The sequence below is a fragment of the Neovison vison genome, chromosome 8 (genome assembly GCF_020171115.1).
Source record: "Neovison vison isolate M4711 chromosome 8, ASM_NN_V1, whole genome shotgun sequence".
NCBI lineage: Eukaryota > Metazoa > Chordata > Mammalia > Carnivora > Mustelidae > Neogale > Neogale vison.
This window is the reverse complement of record NC_058098.1, coordinates 104,354,815-104,382,740: the sequence shown is the minus strand read 5'-3', so window position 1 is coordinate 104,382,740 and position 27,926 is coordinate 104,354,815. Positions and strand designations below refer to the sequence as shown.

Here is a 27,926-nt window from a genome sequence, read left to right as displayed (position 1 = left end):
TTTAAAAACAGGAAAACATTTAATCCATTCCAATACACATCAGGAAATGAACTGAACCACAGGAAAAGCACCTATGATGGAAGAAGGACATTACTGGCTTCATGCTCTTATTCCTAGAACCCTGAGGCTCTGATACGGAGAAGACATTATCTTGTCCTTCAGATACTCCCAGAAGCCCAGAAAGAAATTACACACATCTGTTACAGAGTTCTGGCCTGCTGAAGCTAGAGGGGAGCTAGACAGGAAGGAGAAAGGATCATTAATCTATAATCAACTGATCAGAGAATAGCTGGGTGACGGTGCAGAGCCATCCCAGGTGTGTGGGCCCCTCTGATGCCCTGGGGTGACCTGAACCCTCAAAACAGGTTAGCTCAAGGAATGTGCCAGTCGGCCCATGGTCAGCTACAGTTTTGGTATTATTACACCTTCAGCCAAAGCCCTGGGGAGCAAAACCCAAAACTCCTCCTTCAAGCCCCTTGCTGGTTGGTTTCATCATTATCTCGCCTCTTCCAAATCTGTAAGAAATGAATACAACAGACATGTAGGAGGTGGCAGTCAATCCACACGCATTTACCACGTACCTATTCTACCCTCGGTGAGGGACAGCCCCTCGCTCCAGATCCATATTTTGGCTGTCCCCTGAAACGAACCCCATCCTCCTTCAGAAATTACCCCTTTTTTGATTTTTATCTTTCTACCCATCCCCCTCTCCTTACCTTCTATGCCAAACTAGCTTTCTAAAAAAGAACTTCTAGTTAAGACTAGACATAGACAAATAGACAAAGTCGTAGGCCACAGACAAAGTCACTAAAGAGTTATCTCTAGAATGGGAAGTGTCTCCATTCGTTTTTACAAAGCTATAGCTTTTTGACACCCGGGAACAAGGTCGTGAAAAGAGCAGGATGCGGTGTGGCGCTGCCTTTTCTACCGTCTTGGATCTCTGCGCTTTTTGCAGAACCTCCAACAGCCCTTGGTTGGGACAGAGCAGCCCAAGGTGCGCGAGCTCTGTGCCCCGGAGGAACCCCTGTGAAGAGGATCCAGGGATACAACTGCTATTTTCATTGGAACAAGGGGCAGTTACTAATTATGATGACTGTACTTTGGATTTGCTGCACCTTTTTTTATAGTAAGATACCAAATGCTGAATAAGGATGTTTTATTTAACCCACTAAGCAGATATCAAAGGGAGCATTTTAAAGAGAATTCCACCTCTTTGAAAAATGGATCAAATTCTTGAATTCAATATACTCAGTGTGTTTGTAAGCTTATGGTGTGACAAGACAAAACAAAGCTATAGGTTTTTCTTAGTCTCTGTCTTCCTTCTATGCCAGGTACCAGGGCAGTTACAAAGAGAAACAGAGATACTCTGCTCCACAAGCTCTCAATCCAATAGAGAGAACATTAAAATACTTATACTAAGGTTGGTACTCTGGTATAGGCATGCAGAAAGCACTCTGAGGTCACAAAGAGCGCTAACTTGGCCTGGGATGCTGGGAAAAGCTTCAGAGCCAACTCCTAGTTAGGGTCCTGATGATTCTGGGCTCTCCCTCCTTGAAACCTCTGCAAAACTAACCTGGCCACACATATAACCTCCTTGCTCATCCATAAACCTTCCACGCTTCCCAGCCCTTCTCTTTTCTAGCAATCACCCCTGGGCTCTCAGGGCCATATAATCTGGCCCCATCTCACTCCTCCGAGCATCCCAAGAAGTACCCAGCCTAACCAAGGCTTTAACTCCATCCCACTTCCTGCCTTCACCCACATCATTCCTCTCACTGGCCCCATACTCTCTCTGTTCAGCACACACCAAGTCCGTGGCTAACCCACCTGAATGTAAGCCTCTGAAAGCGTGATCATCTGGGGGAGGATGTCAGTCACCTGCAGGTCTTGTAATTCATACCATTTGCCCGTCCCCTGCAAAAAGTATGAAGGGATGGGTTAGTGTGCTCCCTAAAACCAAAAGGTGTAGGACAGGACTGCAGCAAAAAGTGAGAAAAATCAGAATAGCCATTAGACCACCACTCGCCAAGAGTCATAATTAAGAGGGTACATGGCTTCTGCTTAGCATTATTTGATTTAAAGAGCTTTTGGGGTGCTGGCTCTTGGTTTCTGCTCAGGTCATGATCTCCTGATGATGAGATCAAGCCCTGTGTTGGGCTCTGCACTTAGCACATAGTCTGTTTAGGATTCTCTCTGCACCCCTCCCATCTCTCAAATAAATACAGTTTCTTAAAGGATACAAGTGAGCTGAACACACATTAAGCAGTTGGCATACTTTCTAGCACACAGTGAAACGCTGGATAAACAGAGCTACTTATTACACAGTCCCAGAAGACTAGTCAAATTAAAACAATCTGTGCTAATAATCTGTGTGATACCAAATATATCTTAAGTTCATGTTTCATCCGTTTTTAGCTTGAGACAAATTCAGAAGTGTTTTTAGCTAAAGAAACCTTTAGAGCAGTGCTTCATAAACTTTAATTACATACCAGAGGGTCTTGTTTAAAATGTGGATTCTGATTCAGGAGGTTTGGGTGGGGCCTAGGATTCTGCATTCCTAGCAAGTTCTCCTGTATGTCAATGCTGCTAGCTGGAGAACGCCACTTTAGGTGGTAAGGCTCTAGTCTGGGACAGAGGTGCTCAACCTTAGCTGCACAGTGGACTCTCCTGGATAATTTAACACCATGCTGCCTGCTTCCCACCTCCAGATAATCTAATGCAATCTCTCAAGTCTGACTTGAGCCAGATAATTCTTCACTATGGGGCTGCCTGGGCACTACAGGATATTTAGCAGCAGCCCCAGCCTCTATTCCAGGTGAAACCCAACAGGCACAAATTACACTGTTCTAACCTAACTGGCCTGGAATGGCCCAGGTGTCAGGATTTTAAAATCTCCCCAGGTGAGTACAACGTGCGGCCAAAATTGAGAACCACTGCCTGAAACTAACCACTGATGACTGACAGCTCTATTACTTGAAGAACAGCAAGGTCAAGGCCAAGACTGGGCAAACTGAAGAGAGCTGCCCACTGAAATGCCAAAGGCAAAAGCACCATTTCTGCCACTCACATGATGAAGCACATGGATCCGGTAGGAGCCCTCCGAGGGCTTGCCATCATGGACAATGTTGGCAATGAGGTCGTACGTGGTATTCTTGTGCACTGCTTGTACTTCCTCAGACAGGTACTCTCTCAGATCCACATTTCTAGTGATGATGACAATAAAACCACAAGATCAGACAAAGGCTATGGAGGTCAGGGAAACAGTCCTACATCAATGGACCACATAGCTACTGAATCCTATTTTAGGAGCCCAGATCTAGGTAGGCCTGCAGAGCCTTAGAAGCCCAGGCTGGTGGAAATTCACATCATTTACCACAAGCATGAGACAAACTAGAAAGACTGGCTCTACGGGGAAAGCACACTAAAAAAGGAGGTCTGGCCATCAAAGATGCGGGGCCTTACAACATTCAGATTAGAACGGGAATGAGGGCTTCTGCCGCTTCAGAGATACATGGGAATCTGAGCAGGTTACAAAGCCCAAGGCTATCTGAGGATATGAAAAGAGTGTCACCATCTCCTCTAAGATAGTGAGGATTAAGGGAGACATGACTAACACGCTGCCCTCTCTCCGAATACCATCGCCACAGTGTTCATTCGATGCTGGGTCCCTAGCCTCTAGCTATGGAAGGTCTGACCGCATGATTCTGTGAGTTGCCACTGTATACAATCATTTTCACAATTTCAACATGGCAAAATGGGCAAACGAGTAGCTTCAGCACGGAAGGGGAATTTACTCAAGGTAAAGAAGAAAAGCAGCTAGAACCAGGCCCTGGAGAAGCAGCAAGATCCAAGAGACCGGCATGACCTCTTTTCTGTTTCTGACACTGATTTTGCTTTTCCCCCTCTTTTGGCAGCCCCACTTTCTCTTCTTTAGGTGACCCACCCTGGATACTCTATAGCTTCCCAATTTTTCACTTCTGGTTGCCAAAAGAAACTACTGACTACGTTCCTGCAACTGGGACTGCAAAATATTTTATTGTGAATACCTTAACATTCCCTTTCAAATACAGAGAAGCACTCTTGAATCTGGAATAAATCTCCTTTCGTTTTATGTGTTGGATTCTAACCATCAGTTGAAGCATAAATGTATATACCAGTTACTGCAAAACCAAGTGCTATAGTAAATGTCAACTATGAAAATGGGAAAAAGACAATTGCGATGAAATTTCCTATAGTTAAAACTATACAACAGAAACAGAGTGATCGTGAACATGCATAAGAGAATGTATCATATTTCTAATCTCTCTAGAACTGACATGCCGTCTCATGTACTACCACTCAAGATATGAACTCCAATAATGTCATCCACGAAGGATTCACAGGAAATGCTAACCGCAGTCATGGCCATGGTCACTTCCAGATGGATATCTCCCTCTGAATTATAGACTGTGAATACATTGCCTGTCCAAAAATACAAAAACTCTTCTATGTAAACACTGTAGTAATAAACGAACATGTAACTTTGTTCCAATTACATCAGGGAGATTTCTATGTGTTAGAGATAGCTATTTATTTCTGCAGCTTAACAGAGTACCATATAGACTGCAAGGCAACATTTACTGTTAAAGATAATCTGGATAGTAGTTGAAGGAAATCCATGTGAGTTCCAGAGAGCCAGAAGACCTGCTGGCTGCTAAGAGTGGTCTTCTCCAGCTGCCTCTCCTCGACTTTTAACAAGACCTGTCCAGACTTGTTTATCCGAACAAGTCCTAGAGAATCTTCAGGAGTATAAATACTCATGTTTTCATGACTAAACCAAAACCGTTTAGTGATAAAAGGGAATGAATACATGTTAAATCATTTTGTTTTAGAAAACAGCCAAAGGCTCCCACTACACTCTTCTCCCAATCAGAACAGTCCAATTCAGAGAACAGCTAACTAGCTGGGAGTGCAGCTCTAATCCTGTGCTCCAGAAACCCTACCCCCAGATGAGCAAAGGGCACCTAATCACCGCAAGTGTGATCAGTCTCTAGTAAAACGATGTATTATGAGTAAAACACAGAAAAAAAATTAGGTAGGAAAAGGTTCCTTTTGGAAAAGTGGAGACTTCAGGGGCGCCTGGGTGGCTCAGTCAGTGGAGCATCTGACTCTTGGTTTTGGCTCAAGTCATGATCTCATGGGTCATGAGATCGAGCCCTGCATCAGGCTCCTTGCTCAATGTGGAGTCTGCTTGGAATTCTTTCCCTCTTCCTCTCCCTCCCCCCCCCCCTCCCCCTGCCTGCACGCGTGCTTGCTCAATCACTCTTTCTTTCTCGCCTATATACTCTCTCTAAAACAAATAAATCTTTTAAAAAAAAAAAAAAGAGTGGAGACTTTAGCTAATCTAGAACCGTATTACTCCAAAAGTAATTATAGTGCACAATGCATTTAAAATGCAGGTTTCCGAAATTAATCTCTAAAAAGATGACTAGCTAAGAATTAATCTTTTTCTCAACTTCTCCAAAGTCAGCTTTCCAAAGAACAAACTAATGAAGTCAGTAACCAAAACCTAAAAGCAACAAGTAGCCAAATAAACATACTCCAGGTGCAACATAAAAGAAACCAATGAGAGAGGCCATATCTGTGGTGACTAAGCAGGAACTATCATCAATGCATAGTCCCCCTTCCTCCGGAACTGCCCTCTAGTCAAGAGCACTCCCTCCTCCGAGGAACACACTGGTGACTGTGGCAATTAACAAGAGTCCAGTTCTGAAAAAGAACCCACTAGATGGACTTCCAAAGAAAGGTTCTCTATGGTCTCAAGGTAGCACAGAGCCGGCTTTCATGTCCCCTAATTTCACTCTGTTCCACAGACAAGATGCTAGTGAAAAACAGGAAGGAAAGTGTGGGAAAAGCAGGTAAGAGATTCTCCTGTAATGCTAACTACAAAGGTGTCCTCTCCTCACCCCCTCAACTATTCTCAGATTCCTGGTGATCATGGAAACAGGAAAAATAAAATGTTAATCTTGGAAGGACCCCGAAGGTTCACTAGTCCAAGCCTCTCATTTTATCTATGTCAGAGTAACTCCAAAAGATATGCCAACAACCTGCCAAAGTCACACAGCTAGAGTAACACAGCACTCAGGCCTCTTCACTTTCAGATACTACCCTCTTAAACACTACCCAGAATTAAGAATTGGAACCATTCAAAGGAGAAAACTGGTAGTGCTGGTGTGGTTTGGGCAACTGAGAAATGGAGAGGGATGGAGAGAGAGGGGAAGGAAGGGATGAGCATTTACACATTACAGCTCCCAAACTACTCTGTGAGGGTTTGGGGGCAAGAAACAAAAAATCTTACTGAGCTAAACATCAGGTTAATCCCATCATAGATCCACCCAAATCCTTCTCGACAAGAAGCTGCCTTAGGGCTCCTCTCTCACCTAAATGCCAGCAAAGAGACCATCACTCCTCCTGCCAGTCCTACCATGTTCTCAGAGACATCTTCTTCAGAACGTGAAAAACCATGTCTCCTAAGAACTGAAAACCAACTGTCTACCCCCAAAAACAGGAGCTGAGTTAGAAAGTAGTAAAATGAAAGCATCTGGTACAACTCCTCCAAATTCACATTAAAATACTCATAGAAGTTCATCAAAAGACAATTGCATGATAAACTAAAAATAAGGCCATGTATCAAAATTTATCTTTCTCACCAACAGGCAAGACAAAGATGGCAAGACAAATGTGGAACCTCCCCATTGTCTGTGCCTAACTACTGATACAAAGACTGGCAAACAGACGAAAAGACCCTAACTGCTCGGGATCACCTTTGAAGCCAGGCAGAATCCTACCTATCCTACCCTACTTCCATCAACTGTTTTTCCTACAGTGAAAGACTACATTGCCCAGCAAGCAACAGGAGAGAAGGTAAAAGGACTGCCTCGAGGTAAACATCTAACTTTGAAGTCCCTGAAATATTTGTATCCTTCCAGCAATCCTTAACTTACATAGTGTAGGTAGGCTCTGCTCCCAGCAACATCTAAGTCCCAAATGATTAACAACACAAAAATATGAAAAGAGATTCAGGCTCACTCCCCCAAAGAATTAGTGAAGCAGGTTAATACTCACGTAATGGGGAAATTGACAATAGTTGGATTCTTCTCCACAAAGAAATTGTTTTTAGTGAATCTCTTAATACAAAAGATGAGATATGGAGGCAACTTGGTAAGCTGGAAGCGTTTTAGAAAGTTCTCCTTGTAGGTCTTATATTCCTAGACAAAGTGAGAAGGAAATTATCAAATTAGTGCTGGAGTATTGAGGTAGGGGTGTGAGTTTTGCTTTGGTTGGATTTTTAAATATAATTCTGCCTTGCACTTAAGAATTCAGAGGACGGGGCGCCTGGGTGGCTCAGATGGTTAAGCGTCTGCCTTCAGCTTGGGTCATGGTCCCGGGATCCCGTGACTGATCCCCTCTTGGGCTTCCAGCTCAGCAGGGCATCTGCTTCCCCCTCTGCCATTCCCTGCTGCTCCTGTACTCTCTCCTGCTCTCACTCTCCCCCTCTCAAATAAATAAATAACATTAAAAAAGAAAAAAAAGAATTCAGAAGACACCTGATCCCAGAAGCCATGTGAAGGCTTAGGGACAGCCATTAACACTGCCAAAAAGACAACCTGCAGGCTGTGTTTATGCCAGCACGTGAGCACACTGCTGAACTCCACCTACAGCAATGTGGGTATCCGTTTCTATAGGGAAAACAAAAATGTCAGATGAAAAAGAGGTTTGTTAAAAACTGCAGAATTAAAACCACGAGTCTTGGGGTGCCTGGGTGGCCCAGTTGGCTAAGTGTCTGCCTTCAGCTCAGGTCATGCTCCCCAACATCGGGCTCCCTGCTCTGGGTGACTCTGCTTCTCCCTCCCCTTCTGTCCCTTCCCCAACGCATGCTCTCTGTCATTCTCTCTCTCTCAAATATATAAAGAAAATGTTTTCAAAAAATTAAATTAAAATAAAATAAAACCACAAAAGTTTCACTGAATTCAAAGTAGGGAAGGCCCTCCTGACCACGAGAGGTACACACCCACAAAACAAGTAATTTTTTTTTTTAAGATTTTATTTATTTATTTGACAGAGAGAGATCACAAGTAGGCAGAGAGACGGGCAGAGAGAGCGGGAAGCAGGCTCCCTGCTGAGCAGAGAGCCCGATGCGGGGCTCGATCCCAGGGCCCTGAGACCATGACCTGAGCCAGAAGCAGAGGCTTAACCCACTGAGCCACCCAGGCGCCCCAGAATGAGTACTTCTGAAGCAGTGAGGGACCCTGCACTACTGAGGGTATCCCAGCAGATGTAAGAGATAAAACTAAAGAAGTCTTAGAAGAAAACATAAGGGTAAATTTTCACAACCTGGGATTTAACAACGGATTCTTACATATGAAAACAAAAGCACACACTTCAAAAGAACACCTAGACAGTAATTCACCAAACTTAAAACTTCTGTGCTTCAAACGATACCATCAAGAGAGTGAAGACGCAATCTACAGAAGAGGAGAAAATGTTTGCAAAATCAGATATCTGATAAAGGTCTGGAATCCAGATTATATAAAGCACTCCTACAACTGAATAATAAAAAGATAACCCAGTTAAAATATATCCAAAGGACCTGAACAATTCTCCAAAGTTCCAACAAGCACATGAAAAGATAACTTAACAGCATTAATCACCAGGGAAATACAGCTCAAAACCACACTATGCTACTACGGCACACAGATTAGGACGCCTCTCACCCAGAACACAAACAGTACTGAGTGTCGGTGAAGACGCAAAGTGGAACACACATACACTGCTGATGGAGACACAACATGGAACAGCCGCCTCGGAAAACAGCCCGGCAGCTCCTCACTTGGCTAAACGGAAGAGTGACAACAGTACCGCTTCATAATTACCACCCAAGAGAAATGAAAACGCGTTCAAAGAACAGCCTGTAGACTACTACCTATGGCAGCATGATTCACAGAAGCCAAAGGGCAGCAACAATCCCAAATGTCCATCAACTGATGACTGGATAAACAAAATATGTTGTGATCACACAATGGGGTATTATTCGGCCACAAAAAGGAATGAAGGAGTGACACAGGCTATCACACGGATGAACACTGGAAACATTACACTAAGTGAAAGAAGAAAATCACAGAAGACCACACATTACAGGCTTCCACTTAGATGAAACGTCCAGAATAGGCAAATCCTGAAAGACAGAAAGTAAATCAGAAGCTGCCTACAGCTGAGGGAGATGGGGCTGAGAAGGTAACTAAAGGGCAATGAAAACACAAATGATGAAAGTGTTCTAAAACTGACTCTGTGGACAGAGTAAAAACCATCCAGTTATAAACTTTAAATGGGCTCACTGTATGGTATGTGAGTTTTATCACAATAAAGTGGTTATTATCTTTCCTTAAATCAAGTCCCCCTGTCACATGATGAGAAACCTGAGAACGCTGGAGAAATACGCTTTCCATCTCTACTGCACACATCATAGGCACACCTTTCTGGTAAATTTTTGATCATCTACAGGTATAAGCACTACTGGAAGAAGTATCTTCTTGTTCGATCAAGTATCTTCTGCGTGGCTGAAATAACATACTGTACTGAAAGCAAAAAAAAAAATTTCCTTAAGGTTTTAATTTTTTTTTTTAATTTATTCATTTGAGAGAGAGCATGAAAGAGTGAGCAAGAGCATGAGCGGGGCGGGGGTTGTCAGAGAGAAAAGCGGACTCCGCACTGAGCAGGGAGACCAACTCAGGGCTCAATCCCAGGACCCTGAGATCACAACCTGAGCAGAAAGCAGAAGCTTAACCAACTGAGCCACACAGATACCCCTAACAGTTTTTAAGTAAGCTCTACACCAAACATGGGGCTCACACTCCCAACCCCGAGATCAAGAGTTGCATGTTCCCCTGACTAAACCAGCCAGGCACCCTCCCTTCACCTCGGCCTCCCCCTGCAAATGTTTTTAATCAGGTAAACACTAAGAAATTTCACTGCCTACATCTGAATCTGTAGACAAGGGGACACAAGAAGTATTCATTTTAATCATCTCAGACTACGGAAGGATTTAATGAATACATGATATTACAGCCTAGCATACAAAGTTTCCTCAGAAGCTCCAGAAAATGTAGGGGAAGAATTTCACCATGGACAGCAGTACCACAATCAGACAGCAAGGAACAATTCAACTACACATCACATTGTAACAGCACTGCTGATCAACTTCACTGGTTTTAAAGTTTTGCTTGCACAACTTAGAAATGTGTTATAATTTCATACTTGCTTAAAAGCTATAGGTATGGGGTGCCTGGGTGGCTCAGTGGGTTGAGGCCTCCGCCTTCGGCTCAGGTCATGATCCCAGGGTCCTGGGATAGAGTCCCGCATCGGGTTCTCTGCTCAGCAGGGAGCCTGCTTCCTCCCCTCTCTGCCTGCCTCTCTGCCTACTTGCGATCTCTGTCTGTCAAATAAATAAAATCTTTAAAAAAAAAGCTATAGGTATAATGAGTTTATACCAAAGTTTACATTTATACTAATTCAAGTATTATTACAGTAAAAATAAATGCAAATCAATACTGACAACTCAAGGGAATCTTGGTATTACTTAAGTTTGAACAAATAGAGATAACAGGGACCAAAAATGGCATGACTGAAAGAGCCAGATGAAAAATCAGAGATTAGATTCTCAGCTCTGTCACTTTAAACCATAAAATAAAGAAACTGAGCTACACGAACCCTAAGGTCTCTCTTTCACCTCCCTAAAATGAAACAAGTCTAAATAGATTAGACATCTTAGGTATCACTGTTACCAATCTCTGTGCATGTGTGTGCACACACGTGTGTGTGTGTGTGTGTGAGTGAGAGAGAGAGAGAGAGAGACAGGCAGCTGCCACTGTCCATGGATATCCAAGGCTTGTGCATAAGCTTGCTTACAGTACCTGACAATGGACTTGGACATTGGACGGAAACAGTGATGGAGGTCAGGGAAGGCATGTTTTAGAGTGCTGAAGTAGCTGCCTAGTTCACAATTCAGCCTTTTCAAGGAAAAGACCCTGTTCACTAGGTCCCCGAACAGAAAGGAAACCTGATTCAAGAGGGCCTTTCAACTCCCTTCAGGGAACCTAGAGCAGTGTGGCAGATGTTGGGCCTTGAGATAAGGTAACAGCAGTCTGTACAAGAGATAATCAACAGGCCGCCACTTCTGACAAGCCCCTCGCTCTCATTCTGTCCTTCTCAAGTCCTGCTGAGTTCAAGTCTCCCTAAGATCCTAAGGAGATGCCAACCAATACAGTTTCTCTTTTAATGAGCTTTTCGTTGGTATTTAGTATCTGAAAACAAAAGACTCTTAGCTAATGAAGAGAAAAGGCAGAAAGGTTTTGGAAGGAGACATTAAATTTTAAAAAATTCTCCCAGTAAAAAACCAAAAGGATTAAAATTTGTCAGCATGAAGAAAGGAATTAAACCAAGTGAACAGTTAATTCAGTAGATAAAAAGACACTTTTAACTTCTTAAGAAGTAATATTACAGGGGTGCCTGGGTGGTCAGTCATTTAAGTGACCGGGTCTTGATATTGGCTCAGGTCATGATCTCAGGGTCCTAGGATTGAGCCCTGCACTGGGTCCATGCTCAGCGAGCAGTCTGCTTCTCCCTCTCCCTCTCCCTCTGCCACTCCCCTAACCTGCTCATGCTCTAATAAATAAATCTAATGTTCAAAAAAAAAGAGTCATGTACAGTTCTCAATAAGACTTACTGTCTCCAGGAACCACTGTTCCCTCTGCTCCTCCCCACCCCTCACCCAGCTTGCAGGTCCACACATACATGTGCGCATGTTCGCGCACTCTCTCTCTCTCTCTCAAATAAATAAGTCAATCTTAAAAAAGAAAAGTAATATGAGGGGCGCCTGGGTGGCTCAGCAGGTTAAAGCCTCTGCCTTCAGCTCAGGTCATGATCCCAGGGTCCTAGGATCAAGCCCCACATCAGGTTCTCTGCTTGGAAGGGAGCCTGCTTCCCCACCCCCGCCCCACTGTCTCTCTGCCTGCCCCTCTGCCTACTTGTGATCTCTGTCAAATAAATAAAATCTTTTTAAAATAATTAATTGAAAATTAAAAACAAAAAATAAAAAACGTAATGGGACAGTAAAAACAAATGATTTCGTTTTATTTATATTTTAGCTCTATTTTTTCCACTTTAATACTGACACTACATTTTTTTTTAAAGATTTTATTTATCTGACAGAGAGAGAGATCAAAAGTAGGCACAGAGGAGGCAGAGGGAAAGGGTGAAGCAGGCTTCCTACTGAGCAGAGAGCCCAATGTGGGGCTCGATCCCAGTACCCTGAGATCATGGTTTGAGCTGAAGGCAGAGGCTTAACCCACTGAGCCACCCAGACACCCCATGACGCTACGTTTTTTAAAAGATGGGAGTTTTTCCTACTTTTCTGAGTTTCTACTGTCCTAAATAGCCCCTCCTTTCTCCAACCTACCCAGAGGCAGATGGCTTAAAGGAACATAAGAGAAGAACAAGAGAAGGCAGAGCAAATCAAGTTAAGAGTTGGGGTGACCAGCTAGAAGCAACAATAGAGTCTGGGAGGCTCATGACAGACAATATGGTCTATGGTAAATGCATTCCACACATGTGATGACTTCAAAGTATAAAAAGAAAACTGAGAAAGTCAAGAGAGAAAGAAGCATCAGCAGGGGAGCTGTGCAAATGGGCTACCTTCTCCGTGATGCCGTTGAACTTGGCCAGGATATTGAAGAGCGGCACCTGAGGGATGATGAGCTGCTCCTTCTCGTCCTTATAGAGGGGAGCAGTAGGGAGATCCAGCGTCAGGTACATGAAGGTGGACTCCACCATTGTCTCCTGGTACTCGTCATTATGCAGCAGCTGCTCTTTTTCTTCTGCTGGCTAGAGATGAGAGAGAGGAAAAAGGAGGAAAAGACTGTGAGCAGTACAGAGACTACCACACACACACTCGCACGCACGCACGCGAGGAAAGAAACCATGTTTTTGTTATATTTACTTCATTTTGTTTTGAACTGAATGAAGAGGGAGCCCAAGAGAATGGGCATTTCATGGGCAGCAGCATCACCTGGTCAGGGTAATGCAAAAACAGATGGGCTTCCATCTTCAGAGAGATTTTATTTAAATACCAGACTATTTAAAAGATTTTCAGATGACCTAGAAAGCTCACCTGAGCTTTCTGAAAAATCAGGCCAGCACCACCCAGTGGCCAGGCCACATAACCAGCGGACTACACCCTCCCAAAACTCCCACACTTCGCACACTGGCATGACAGGAGCCTAAGGAACTGTCCCTTGGCCAGTGCTTCATAGCACCTCATCCTGGGGCAGAGGCCTTGATAGATCTCTAAGCCTCTCTTTGTCTAAGAGTTGGGTTCGACCCACTCACCAGATCAGGATGAGGAAGCTTTTTAGTGAAGATCCTCATGGACCCCTGGAAAACATCAGTCACAATAGCTGTACAAACAGAGATCAAAATGTAAATTCTGTCAGGTTGGAAAAGTGTTTCCAAAATACAGTCCTAACTTCTAAATTTCTGAAATAAACCAGCATCTTCCAGCATTAAGACCCAAAGGTCTCACTAAACACAGAAGTACCTTTATAACATATACTGCCATAGTACCTTCATTATTACTTGTGTAAATAATTATTTTATGTCTCTCTTCTCCAGAAGATGCCCTTTGACCCTCCAGCACAGGGCCTAGCCCATAAGAGAAAAATTAAGTGTGCCTGAAATGAATGAATGATTTATAAAGCCTAGAGACTTATGAATCACAAAGAATTCACAAACAAGACAAGTCCAAAGAATTTCCCATAACCATATGCTGTGTGCAAAGGAAGAGAAAGTCCACCTTGCATTAGACATGAAAGAAAAAAGCAGATTAAGGGACAGAGCCAAAGAGAACCAAAGGAAAGAGAGAAAGCACAACAGGGTTCTAGAATCCTGAGAGGACATGAGTTACAGAACTCAGAGGCTGTGCACAGGCTGAAGACATCTGGTGGAGGGCAGCACCAGCCCACAATTCCACAGGATTAAACACAAACACCAGCAGAACGGAGAAAAAGGACATGAAAAAAACTGCATTCGGTCTCCAAAATCATTCATCTAGCTCAGCAGTCTCTAACCTGAGAGTTTTTTCTGGCATTCGAGGAAACCAACTACTGACATGCAGACATGGCTGTTAAGGGACACAGGACTTGAACCTGAGAACCTATATGGACCCAGTCTCAATTCCCCAAGCATAGGCCCAGGGGAACAAACTAGCTTTCACTCTGCTCCACCAGTTTACTGAGAAGCGAGGCGAACACTCAGTGAGCTCCTGCACTACCAGACCAGCAGCAGATAACATGGTACCCAGTCCCTCAGTGTGGAACTGGGTCAGGGTTTGCAGAGCACAATTCCATCCATTTCCACGTATTAAGCATGTCACTGGTTTAACCATATCCTTATTTTTTTTTTTTAAACGGGGAAGAATCTATTCAGGAATAGAATCTAGTTCATGTGTACATAAACACTACCCTAACACACAAAAAATCAACAGTTAAGGATGGGAAGTTGCAGAATGCCTGTAAAAGGAAACAAACAAAAAAAGAGCTCTCTTTTATAGAAGAATATGACATACTTTTCTTTTTCTTCTTTGTGCCCCCCAGCGCTGAGTGTAGAGCATTCAGAAACCAGGACAGAAAGTCAACTCCATCCCCTGGAAAAGAAGGAAGGGTGGAGCATGTCAAAGCTGTAAATCAGTTTAACCCAAACCGTGCCCTGGTTGGTATGACGCCACACTCCTGGTTTTCCTCCTTCCTTTCAGGCCACACCATCTGGTCCCCCGGGCATCCTCCTCTATTTAGCCTGTAAATGCTGGCACTCCTCATGGTCAAGCTCTTAATCTTCCAATCTTTACTCTCTCACTGGTCTCTCTGACCCAACCAGGAACTTGATTATCAGCTCACTTCAAGCCTCTCACCATCCACCAAAAGCCACTATTGAATGTCCTCTCTAAATCACTCCTCAGCTAGAATCATGTGTTCAAAACTTGAGTCTGATGTCACATCTTGGCTTAAAAGCCTTCACTGACTCCCCACTGCTGTCAGGATAGAACCCAGGCTCCTTGTTCCATGCTCCCTCCCAGAGCATACTTCACTTCCTCTACCATAGCACTCACACCCTGCAGTCACCTTTTTACACAATGATCTTCCCCACTAGAATGGGAGCTCCTGGAAGAAAACACCTGGCTGCTTATCCCGGTAGCTCTAAAACCTACTAGAGCAGCAGGAAACCGTGGTGAATACTACACGGACAGGAGGCAAGAGTACGCTGCCTGAGATCCAGGTGCTAAGAGCTCCAGGGTGCCCACTCTACTCACACGGCAGTAACCAGTGAGTGGGACTTAGAGGGATGAAAAGAGTCAGAATAAGTCATCAGAATATCTGGTCTGCAACATGACAAAATGAGAAGCAAAGGTGACAAGCCCTTCAGGATTCGTGCCTTCCCAGCCTCCTAGCTTTCCCTGGAACCATACGGTTTAGTTTACCAAATAAGATTGCCTTTCTATCCAGCTGAGGTCTCAGAACTCTGAGCAAGGGAGGCTGATGAAAGAGGAGTGAGGAACTCAATCCCACTATCAACTAAACACTCATCCAGTTAGTATAAGGTTCACTGCAAAAAGGATAAATGACTCATTCCTTACCCTGCTTGGTGATCTGGAAGGTCTTCTTGCTGCAAAGGACAACAGCCTGCAGCATCTCATGGGGAGAGACATGTGCCTTAAAATTTCGAGGGTTCCAGAGCTTTCTCATCAGTTCTCCAAAACGCTGGACCAACAGGAACATGATATCCCCTGGAGGACGCTTTATGTTCTTATAATTGTCTTCTTCTAGGAAGTAGTTCCGGAGAGGAGGAACATTAGACAAAGCCTGGAAGTCAAACACTCCAATTAATCCAGAGCCCCTGGGCCTAACCCTGGAGACAAGTTCTTCTACTAGAACTGGGACTGTAATGGCCTTCAGGAGACAGAAAGAAATGCTCAGGATTAAAGTTCATGTCATAGGAATATCCTCTGTACTAAGTTTCACATAAAGTCCAGTTCTGCAGACACTGTACTGACGCAGACATGACGAACTTTTACGTTTTTTTTTTTAATCTGACCTTTTATTTTTTAAGATTTTATTTTTTATTTGTCAGAAAGGTGGGGGAGCACACAAGCAGCAGGAGTGGCAGGCAGAGGGAGAAGCAGACTCCCCAGTGAGCAAGAAGCCTGGTGCAGGAGTAGATCCCAGAACCCTGGGATCAAGACCTGAGCCAAAGGCAGATACCCAACTGACTGAGACACCCACAAATCTCAAGATTTTACTTTTTTTTAAGCAATCTCAACCCCCAACATGGAGCTCAAACTCACAATCCCAAGATCCAGGATCACATGCTCCACCAATTAAGCCAGCCAGGTGCCCCAAGGAAGTTTTAAAAAAAAAAAAAGAGTTACTATCTAAAGGAAAGGAGTATGGATGAAGTTCTTCCTGGTTCTCAGTCATCCAACTGTGGAAGGCAGCTGCTCTCAGGCCTCAGGAACAATACAAAAAGTATGAGAGAGAAATTAGTCTCCAGATTGAGTACTTCATTCATTCAATCCCATTCTAGTGGAAATAATATCACAGAGGGTTTGTTCATCTACTTATTTTAATAAAATAAAAACTTCTTATGGGAACTAACTAGAAGAAAATATTTGCATCATAACAAGAAAAGGCTAGTATGTATCTCTTAGAGCTCAGTGAAATAAAGCACCAATAGAAAAATGAGCACATACAGCCCAACACTGCATGAAAAAAAACTAAGTAATCAACTTTAGAAGTGAATAAAAAAGATACATCAAACATATCAAAATGGGGGGAAAATAACAGTGTAACAGTGACAGTGCAAAGTGAAGAACCCTCTTTTGTTTTGTTGATGGATTTGTGAGTTGCTACACCCTTCAGCCTAGAATCTAGGGCCTAGATACATTAATACAAGAGGTAATGATTAAACTGTAATTCATCCACAGAATAGATTAACATGTAATCATTAATGATGCTACACAAGAACAGGTACAGGCCTATTTCAGAGGTATTATGGGTTCAGATTCAAACCACCACAATAAAACTAATGCAGCGAAGAAGAGAGTCAAATGAATTTTTTGGGTTTCCCAACGCATTCATAAAGGTTATTAATACACTAAACTGCAGTCTACTAAGTATGCAATAGCTTATGTCTAAAAAAAATAATGTACAGACCTTAATTTAAAAATACTTTATTGCTAAAAAATGCTAAACATTATCCGAGCTTTCAATGAGACTATCTTTTTGCTGGTGGAGGGTCTTGTCTCTGTGCTGATGGTTACTGACAGATCAGCTGTTGAAGGCTGCAGTGCCTGTGGCAGTTTATTAAAATAAGACAACAATGAAGTTTGCTGTATCAATTGATTCTTCCTTTTATGAACAATTTCTCTGTGGCATGTGATGCTGTTTGACAGCATTTTACCCACAGCACAACTTTCAAAATTGGAGTCAACCCTCTACAACCTTGCTAATTCTTCATCAACTAAGTTTATGTAATATACCAAATCCTTTGTTGTCATTTCTACGGTCCTCACAGCATCTTTTTTTTTTTTTTTTTTAAGATTTTATTTATTTGACAGAGGGAGCAAGCACAAGCAGGGAGAGTGGCAGGCAGAGGGAGAGGGAGAAGCAGGCTCCCTGCCGGGAAAGGAGCCAGAGTGGGGCACCATCCCAGGAGCCTGGCATCATGCCCTGAGCCAAGGGCAGATGCTTAACCAACTGAGCCACCCAGGCGCCCCATATCCTCACAGCGTCTTCACCCTCCCATCTCAAGAAACCACTTTCTTGGCTCATCCGTAAGAAGCAACTCCTCATTCACTAACATTTTAGATTGAAGCTATTCAAATATAATAATAAATTGGGAGAATTATCAAAATGTGACAACCATGAAGTGATCGGAAATTGGTGCTGAAGGACTTCTTCAACACAGGGTTGCCACAAACCTTCAATCTGTAAAAAGCACAGTACCTGGGAGATACAATAAAGTAGAGCACAATAAAATGAAGTATGCCTATACTGATTTCATAAAATACTTTTTTTTTTTTTAAAGATTTTATTTATTTGACAGAGAGAAATCACAAGTAGATGGAGAGGCAGGCAGAGAGAGAGAGAGAGGGAAGCAGGCTCCCTGCCGAGCAGAGAGCCCGATGCGGGGCTCGATCCCAGGACCCTGAGATCATGACCCAAAAAAAAAATACTTTTGTAAGATTTTAGAGGGAGAAAAAGAGAGCATGAAGAGAGCATGTGAGTGGGGGGGGGTGCAGAGGGAGAGAGAGAATCCCAAGCAGACTCCGCACGGAACAGCCAGCCTGAGGCGTGGCTCAATCTCATAACCTTAAGATCATGACCTGATCCAAAATCGAGACGTGGATGCTCAACCAACCAAGCTGAGCTCTCCAGGTGCCCCGTTCATAATATGCTTTAAAGCCAGCCCAGGACAGAGGACTAGAGAAAGGAGAAAATGAAGCCTTCTCTTTATACTTTCTACAACTCCCAACTACCCCATAAGAATTTATGTTTATAAGTCTTTTTAATTTTGGGGGGCAATAAAGCAAGATTATTAATTTTCTTAATTGTGTTTACCAAAATTTTCTACTTTTTCTACAATGTGTATGTATTACTAACGTTTAAAAAAAAAAACTTAATTGCAAATAGGACAACTCTGGCTTTCTGCATTCCCCACTTTGGGGCTTACACACAAGAGCAGGATCAAGAAATGAGAAAACCAGCACAAAGAACATCTGCACTATTTAAAAAAAAAAAAAAAGGAGGCCCCTGGGTGGCTCAGCTGGTTAAGCAACTACTTTCAGCTCAGGTCATGATCCCGGGGTCCTGGGACTGAGCCCCACACTGGGCTCCTTGCTCAGCAGGGAGCCTGCTTCTCTCTTACCCTCTCCCTACTACTCCGCCTGCTTGTGCATACACATTCTCTGTCAAGTAAATAAATAAGCATCATCTAACACATGTGTTTCTTATTTGGTACTACCAGGCCACACACACATTTTATCCTTCATTCCCTAAAAACTCCAGAGGCCATGAGCCCAGAGGCTAGGAAAGGCCTCACTATTTGGCAGCAGTCCTTGAGCAGATACAGGAATGTCATCTGGTGAACAGTCAAGTACAAAGGTGCCTGGGTGGCTGAGTTGGTTAGGCATCTGCCTTCAGCTCAGCTCAGGATCTCAGGGCCCTGGAATAGATCCCCATGTCAGGCTCCCTGCTCAGCGGGGAGTCTGCTTCTCCCTCTCTCTCTGCCCCACTAAATAAATCCCCTCTAATACATAAAACCTTAAAAAAAAAAAAGGAGTCAAATATAGTTCTCAGCAAGACTTGGTGTTTCCAAGAACCACTGACTATACCAGAAGGGAGTTATTTCTTAGCTCACCTTCGTAGTGTTCCCAGATTACCTCTTCCCCGGCTGTTCCCATCCTAATCCTACCTGAAGGACAGCGTTGGCATAGTCGTTGGCCTTTATGTTATTCAGGCCCACGATGCCTGGCAGGTAAGTGGTACCATCATACGCCCGGGACAACTTGGCCTGCTTGTCCAAGTTTGCAATCTGCTGCTTTGTGAAAGTGGGTTTCAACACATACTGTAAAAAAAAAAAGAAAATTCCAAATTGTTGTAGATCTGTCTACAGAGTTCACAAGATATATCTAAAATAGCAATTTCTGCCAAAAACAGAAAACACTTCACTCATGAATGTCTCACCACACACCTAAAGGGCTCCCAACAATAGGTATAAATGCTGAAGTAACAAATAGGCCCAGTTCACGTTACTAATCCAGAAGAGGATCTCTGTGTTTAACCCAAAATCACTGAATCCCAGGTCTTTCCTCAGACCTTAGGTCTGGCCAACTCCATGATAAAGGATTGTCAGAAACTGGAAGACACTCAAGTCTCTGCAGGCAGCAGGAGTCTGAATCTCAGGTGGGACCTTACACAGAGCCAGCACAGACCCAGCGCGGGCGCAGCAACATCTCCCTGGCTCTGCAAACCTGAGATCTCACAAACTCCCTGTGGCTGGAGGGGCAGGAACAGAATTTTCCCCAGTCCTAGACCTGCAAGGGTCATCACATAAACGGTTGAACAGAGGTCTCTAACAACTCGCTTTGAAACCTTGCATTTACTACAGTTTCTCTCTCTCCAAATACTATAACTACTTTAACCTCAACTATCCATAGGTCTATAAAACTTAAAAAAGCAACATAAATGTTTCAAACACTTGGAACACCAAATTTTCCTTAAGAACGAACAGAGCATTCAGCATGAATATATAAACACTTGCTAAGAAGGAAAATAATAATCAACAGTTCCAACCTTAATGAAACCCAAGACTTTTCATGCTCTCCACTGAAGTACCGTGACTCTGGGCATAGATCATACACCAGAGAACACAGCTGGGATGCACAGGCCACATCATAGCAAATGTAGCCAGGAGCTAGTATGCAGCCTGGCATCCACGGTCCTACACCAGGCCCAATTCACATCCCTACTTCAGAGTGTGCAAGAGAATATATTTCACAAAAATGCTTTCACCCCTGTTTCTTTAGTTCTAACTCTCAACATTAAAAGCAGAAAATAACAGCTAGGCTGCAGAACACAGACCACAATTACGAATCCTGACCTTCTTACTCACGTCTCCCTGGTTCCTCCCAAAGGAGAGGCAGCCTCTCCAAGCCTAAAGGACTGAAATTCTTCCCTAACCTTGTATGAGGCAGGTCCCCAGGAGACCCGGGATGGCTCCCAAAAGAACTAGTTCCAAACCAGCCCTCCTGGACACATACTGTGATATCCTCCAGTGAGGAATCGATGATCTCGTAGTTGTCTGGAAGGCAGTAGAACTTGAGGGTGTGGAGGTTGAGGAAGACATGGTGGCTAAACTGGACGCTATGAATATAGGCATGAGACTTCAAACCCCGGCCTGTAGGGAAGGATGAAAGGCTGTAAGAGTAGATGCCAGAGAGGTACATATCAGATTTGATTTTCCTGTCAAAATTTTGTACTGGGACATGTCAATACCAGCAAAAACAAAGTGCTATGCCATCTGTGCAATGAGTCTCTTACATGGACTCTTCTTATCACAAAAATAAGCAAGGAAGAATAGCACATTAGTATTTTATTCACTGGACAGCATAAAACATTGGTTAGGGAAAAAAATCTCATACACATAAATATGAAATGTGCATGTGCATGGGGTGTATGAGTTAGTTCCACGTTGTCTAAAATTATCTATGCACACACCATATATAACACCTGCACAGACATACACAGATATGCACATATACACATATGAATATCTTATGAAAGTCCACCACCAGTCCCGAATTTCCAAACACCCACATTCAAGACAATCCTGCACCTACACATCTTTGTTCACATTGCCACTCCTTTCTAGAATCTCTCTCCCTTAACTAGTTCAAACCCTCTATGTCCTGCCAGTTCAAGTCCCACCTGACCTCCTCTGTGAATGGAACGCAAACACTCCAGCTAACATTGATCTTCACATATTTCAATTCCCATAGTCTTTATCCATACTCAGTGTCACATAATCCAGCAGTAATCCCTACAATCTTCTAGCTTCTGCTGTTTTATGTGTTAATCTTGACTATGAGCTCTTTATAAGTGCAATGAATGTAGTTTACATTTCTTTTCAATCCTCTAGTACACTGTGTACACAGCATTTGCTTGGTCTGAATGAATTAATAAATTTCCAGAGGAGAACAAAATGAAAAAGCCCTCAGAGCAAAAGGATTTTCAAAAAAAAGACATGAGGGATGCCTGGGTGGCTCCATTATTAAGTGTCTGCCTTTGGCTCAGGTCATGATCCCAAGGTCCTGGGATCAAACCCCGCATCAGGTTCCCTGCTTGGTGGGAAGCCTGCTTCTCTCTCTTCCACCTCCCCTGCTTGTGTTCCCTCTCTCGCTGTCTCTCTCTGTGTCAAAAAATAAAAAAAATCTTAAAAAAAAAAATAAAAACATGAATACAGAAAACATCAGATTCAAAAACCAGACTTTGAGGTCTCCTACATAGCCTCAACTAGTTCTTTCTCCCTTTCATATGTATACAGGCTCTAACCAGAAAATCTCCTATTGATTTCGTAAGAGTATCCCAATTTCCTGGGAACAGAGAGAGGGATTCTCAGATGTGACTCCTGACAGCAGCTTACTTTCTTTAAAAGAGAAAAAAAGAAAAGAAAAAAAACACACACACAAAAAAAACCTTCTGGAGCAGACATATAGCTGGCACTGAAACTTAGCAAGTTTATAATACACAACATTTACTTACCCTGAAAGTATTTGCCACACACAAGACAGGCATATGCATTGATATGTGAGAGGGAGATGGAACACAGTTTCTCAAAGTCAAAGTCCAGCACACTCCTAAAAGAACCAAACAAAAGAAAAAATAATTAATAGGGAGAGATGCCTCGGAAAATAATTAATAGGGAGAGATGCCTCGGAAAGCACCCAAGTGAAGCAGTACTGGCTCTACATCCCACAACATCACACAGATGAACTATCCTTCAGAGATAGTTCAACGATCATACATATATAAACTGTGTGGGACATTAACTATTCCTCCCCTAGACATTTAATATAGCACCCTTACCCACCAAGCCCTAAAGCAGTGTCTCTACCAAACAATGCGATGTCCCTCTCTTTTTAAAATTTACAACCAGGGGCACCTGGGTGGCTCAGTGGGTTAAGCCTCTGCCTTAACCCACTCAGGTCATGATCTCAGGGTCCTGGGATCGAGCCCCGCACCGGGCTCTCTGCTCAGCAGGGAGCCTGCTTCCCTTCCTCTCTCTCTGCCTGCCTCTCTGCCTACTTGTGATCTCTCTCTGTCAAATAAATAAATAAAAATCTTTAAAAAAAATAAAATAAAATAGGGGCGCCTGGGTGGCTCAGTGGGTTAAGCCGCTGCCTTCGGCTCAGGTCATGATCTCAGGGTCCTGGGATCGAGTCCCGCATCAGGCTCTCTGCTCGGCGGGGAGCCTGCTTCCTCCTCTCTCTCTCTCTGCCTGCCTCTTGTGATCTCTCTCTGTCAAATAAATAAATAAAATCTTTAAAAATAAAATAAAATAAAATTTACAACCAACAGAAAACCTCTCGCTGCAGTTGCTTTCTCTGGAGGAAAAGCTAAAAGCAGAACTAATGTAACAGGACCCAAATGGCATTCCAGATTAAAAAACTAGGGATGAGGGCACCCGGTTGGCTCAGTCAGTTAAGTGTCCAACTCTTGATTTTAGCTCAGGTCATGATCTCAGGGTTGTGAGATCTAACCCCTTGTCAGGCTCTGTGCTGGGTGTGGAACCTGCTCAAGACTCTCCCCCTCTCTAGGAAAAACAACACAGGTAATGGAAGGAAATCAAAAGAGTGAACAAACCCTCTTATAAGAGAAAAATCTGTTTTTGTCCATAAAAATAAATGGAAAGTCTGAATACTAGAAGAATACCTACAAATAGATTATTCACTGCAAAGTAATGTTATTTGAGTAGCGGGCAGGTTATAAGACAAAAAACTTTACTTCCACTGAATCCACAAGTGACAAAGAGATTTCTCCTCAAATATTAACTATAATTAATTCGTAATGGTCCCAATAAAAATGCATTGTCCACTAAAGGACACAATAGCTACAAGTGGATACTGACATTTAAATTTAAAATAATTAAAATCTGAAACTGGGTTCCTCAAGCCATGTTTCAAGTCCTCTCTAGCCATAGAGAGGCTTGAGCCTATCACAATGGATAGCCTATATAAAGAGTAATTCCACTTCTGAAAGAAGTTCTGTATCTAATCTATATATTGGACAGTACTATCTTAGAGTGTAAGCTGAAAAGCATCCAAACATGCCAACGGGAACCATGGAAAAGAAACAAAGATGAGGTAGCTACCTCTGCTTTAGGACATATGTTTATCTGTTTCTCCTTTCTCTGTTGAATTCTGGCCACATTAAGTAGTATCTAGCACATGATGAATACTCAAAAGATATTTAAATTTGCTACTGTCATTTAAGAACACCATGTGCCCTGTTATACCATCAAGGAAATTCAAGATAAACTAAAAGCTCTTTATGCACATGCCCACCCTAGGGAAAAATGCCCTCTGACACTTTATATTAAAAAGCAAAGATTAATAAATATGGCAAGAAATACAATTTTCTTGCAGAAAGCTTTAAAAGGGATAAAGTTTGTGAACCTGTCAATGTACAGTTCAAAGAATTTTCTGCATAGATTCCATTGTGTTTTCTGCCCTCAGCACCCCTGTTCTACTAACCTGTTAATGGTATCCAGGTAGGGGCAGTGGCGACTCCTCCGGTCCTCGGAATCCACACGGCCATTCTTTGCTGAAAGGAAAATCATCACAGGCTATGAAAATGGGAAACATACTCAGGGTCAACTACTAGTACAAACAAACAAATGAGAAAAGCCCAACAGGATGGGCCCCTTCACTGGTGGCCAGAAATACACCAAACTGGGAGAACATATTTGAAACACATATAACCAACAAACGATTCATTTGCAGATTACATAAATCTGGTGAAGTGATAAGAAAAAGACAAACAACCCAACAGAAAATGAGGACTATAACCCTCATCAACATTCAAGAAAATGCCGATTTCCTTGTACAACAATATACCATTTCACACCTACCACAGGAAAAAAATAAAACCAGAAAATTCCAAGTGTTGACAAATACAGAGAGCAATGGAAATGCTCATGTACTGATGGTGAGAGTGTAAACAGTTACAACCTTCTGAAAAAGAGTACAGCAAGATCAAAGCTGAAAATATGCAGACCTCTAACCCAGCAATCTACTTATAAACCAGAGAGAAACTTCTGCACAGGTACACTGGGAGTGCTTTACTAAAGATATTTATAGCTGTGATATTTAAAAGGGCCAACATGGAAACAAACAACATAGAAACAAATATCCACCACAAATAAATGGATAAACAACATTGGGGTATATTATCAATACAACACTACACAGCCATAAACATCTATTTGGATGAACCTCAAAAATACGGCTAGCAAAAAAAACAAAACAAAACAAAAAAAACCCAACAGACAAATCAGAAGATTATATATAGTATGGTTCCATTTATATCAAACACAAAGTAAAACAGTACTACTTAGAAATACATATACGTGGGGTGCCTGGGTGGCTCAGTGGGTTAAGCCGCTGCCTTCGACTCAGGTCATGATCTCAGGGTCCTGGGATCGAGTCCCGCATCGGGCTCTCTGCTCAGCAAGGAGCCTGCTTCCCTCTCTCTCTCTGCCTGCTTCTCCATCTACTTGTGATTTCTCTCTGTCAAATAAATAAATAAAATCTTTAAAAAAAAAAAAAGAAAAGAAATACATATATGAGGTAAAACTAAAAATAAAAATAGACCAGGTTAGAAAAAAAATTCAAAATAGTGAATTCTTAAGCAAGGAAGGAAAGTAGATACAACTGGGAGGGGTTTATGGGAGCTTCTAAGATACTGGTTATGTGCCACTTCTAATGCTGAAGCATTAGGAGACAATCCTCCGTGGGTGTCTCATGTCTCTGCCCATATTGTGACCAGAGGCACTGTCTGCCTCCAGACTACCTTGACAAGGATATATGTGTAGTAAACAGCAACGGGGTTGGGGGGTGGGGGGTCGTCTCCCTACAGAGCAAAAGGGAGTCAAGTTCACAGACCACAAAAAAGATCCACATTCTTTAAGCCCAGAGTTCCTCTCCTGGAAGGCCACCCACTGTGAGTATAAGTTCTCTTCAAACGGCACTGTGGAAAATGATGCTACAGGAACTTGTCCTGTCTTCATCAGCATCCAGAAAACTGGCAGGCTAACTAGGCAACTTGCAAATAAAATCTTAAACCCTTCACAATTCTTAACAAGTTGTGTATTTCCACTCTTCTTTAAACTATACTTGTGCGTTATATTCAGTCCATCTTAGTTCCTGTGATCTATTTCATCATAAAAATGAAAGGGAAAAAACAAACAAACAAACAAAAAACAAGCCAGAACAGAAAGTGGGATCTTAGTGTGTCTCAGAGGGAAAACCTCATCACAATTATGCAAGATATCTAAGAAACAACTTCTTTTCCAAAGAAGGGGAAACCTGAACCTGACAAGGTACTTAAGAAAAACAAAGAATACCTTGAAATCATCAATTATTCAAAGAATATTTATCAAACACTTTCTATGACCAAAGTGCTATCCTGGACTGTAATACAAAAATATGTCAGAGGACCCTAAGCAAGAAAATCTAATATTAAAGTAAAATCATACACAGATAACCAGGACCAGAAAAAAAATTATAAAGCCTCAGAGAATTAGTACTGTCCTCACTACAATGCAGTCGAGTCTGGTCGCGGACACTAGGAGTGTGAATCCCCTAACCCCACGCCCACCTCCACTCCCAGGGAAAGTTGAAAAGAGAAAAAGGAGAACGTGAGAGTGGAGCTCGAGCCCGGCCAGCCCCGCGCACCTCGCACCTCCCGCTCAGGCTCAGAGTCCTCGTCAGCCTCGCGCTCCCGCTTCACCCGCACAGCCGGGACTATGGGCGCCGGGGCCTCCCGCGCGCTCACCGGCTCGACCTCCCGCTTCACACGCACTGGGCTGCCCCGGGAGCTGGGCGCCTCGGCCTCCCGCTCCCGGTCTCGCTCCCGCTTAACGCGACCCGAGCTGCCCCGCGACTCGGACTCGCGCTTCCCGCGGGCAGAACCACGAGATTCACGCTTGGACCGGCCGGACATCGCCACTACGGGCCGAGTCGCTCTGCGCAGGCTCCAGGCACGCAGGAGCGCGCGGCAGATAGCCAATTAGGAGCGGAGCTGTTATGGAAAGCTGGGCTCTCTACGGGTCGCCGTAGAGGACATATCACGCCGCGAGAAATTTCTGGGAAGTACTGCGCCGCCTGTGGCCTTTTTGCGTCTGCGTGCACACCTGGGAAAAGACTGGGGGCCTACTGCCACCTTACCCATAATTTTTTGGATTAAAAGAAAATTGTCTTTGGGCCCCGGATTTCTTCGACATACTTTGTGCCCGGGAAACAGAATCGGGAGGTCGTCTCCACAGTCCCTGGGCACCAGAGAACTAGGCTACATCCCCAAACCATCCCCCCATGGAGCGACCTGGCTACTCCATTCCACATTTACAGAATTGTTCTTGGCATCACAGGAAAATGCAAACGTCAGGCAGAGACAACCTTGACGCTAATAAAGCTCAGACTTCGGGGCCTGTGACCTTCACGACCCTGTCCACGGCCCTGAACTAGCTTGTTTGTATAGTTTTACCTAGATGAAACTGACATGCAATCAGATGTATGCTTAAAGTGTACAATTTGGGACGCCTGGGTGGCTCAGTGGGTTGCCTCTGCCTTCGGCTCAGGTCATGATCTCAGGGTGCTGGATCCAGCCCTGCATCAGGCTCTGCTCAGCATGGAGCCTGCTTCCCCCCACCCCCGCCTACTTGTGCTCTCTGTCCCTCAAATAAATAAATAAAAATCTTTAAAAAAAAATAAAATGTGCAATTTGCAAAATACTGACGGATGGGCGTATACCCTCTGAAGCCATCACCACAATCAAGATAAGAAACCTACCCGCCAGCCTCAAAATTGTCCTTCCCCAAATATCTGCCTTCTCTCACTACAAAGCAGTTTTTTGGGGCACCTGGGTGGTTCAGTGGGTTAAAGCTTCTGCCTTTGGCTCAGGTCATGATCCCAGGGTCCTGGGATCGAACCCCGCATCAAGCCCCGCATCGGGCTCTCTGCTCAGCGGGGAACCTGCTTCCCTCCTCTCTCTGCCTGCCTCTCT

The 27,926-nt window shown here is 43.5% G+C and overlaps 1 protein-coding gene across 1 annotated transcript; it reads right to left on the bottom strand.

Moving 5' to 3' along the window:
* On the bottom strand, nt 1-26,897 carry USP39 (ubiquitin specific peptidase 39). Its single transcript, XM_044261550.1, has 13 exons — nt 26,600-26,897; nt 24,398-24,467; nt 22,407-22,501; nt 20,906-21,042; nt 19,558-19,710; nt 15,722-15,947; nt 14,657-14,734; nt 13,423-13,490; nt 12,730-12,918; nt 7,105-7,247; nt 3,068-3,203; nt 1,828-1,914; nt 1-515 (listed from the first exon to the last, which is right to left on the bottom strand). Exons 1-13 carry the CDS (start codon nt 26,865-26,867, stop codon nt 468-470), a joined length of 1,698 nt encoding a protein of 565 aa, XP_044117485.1. The 5' UTR covers nt 26,868-26,897; the 3' UTR covers nt 1-467.
* Between the last annotated feature and the right edge of the window lie 1,029 nt (nt 26,898-27,926).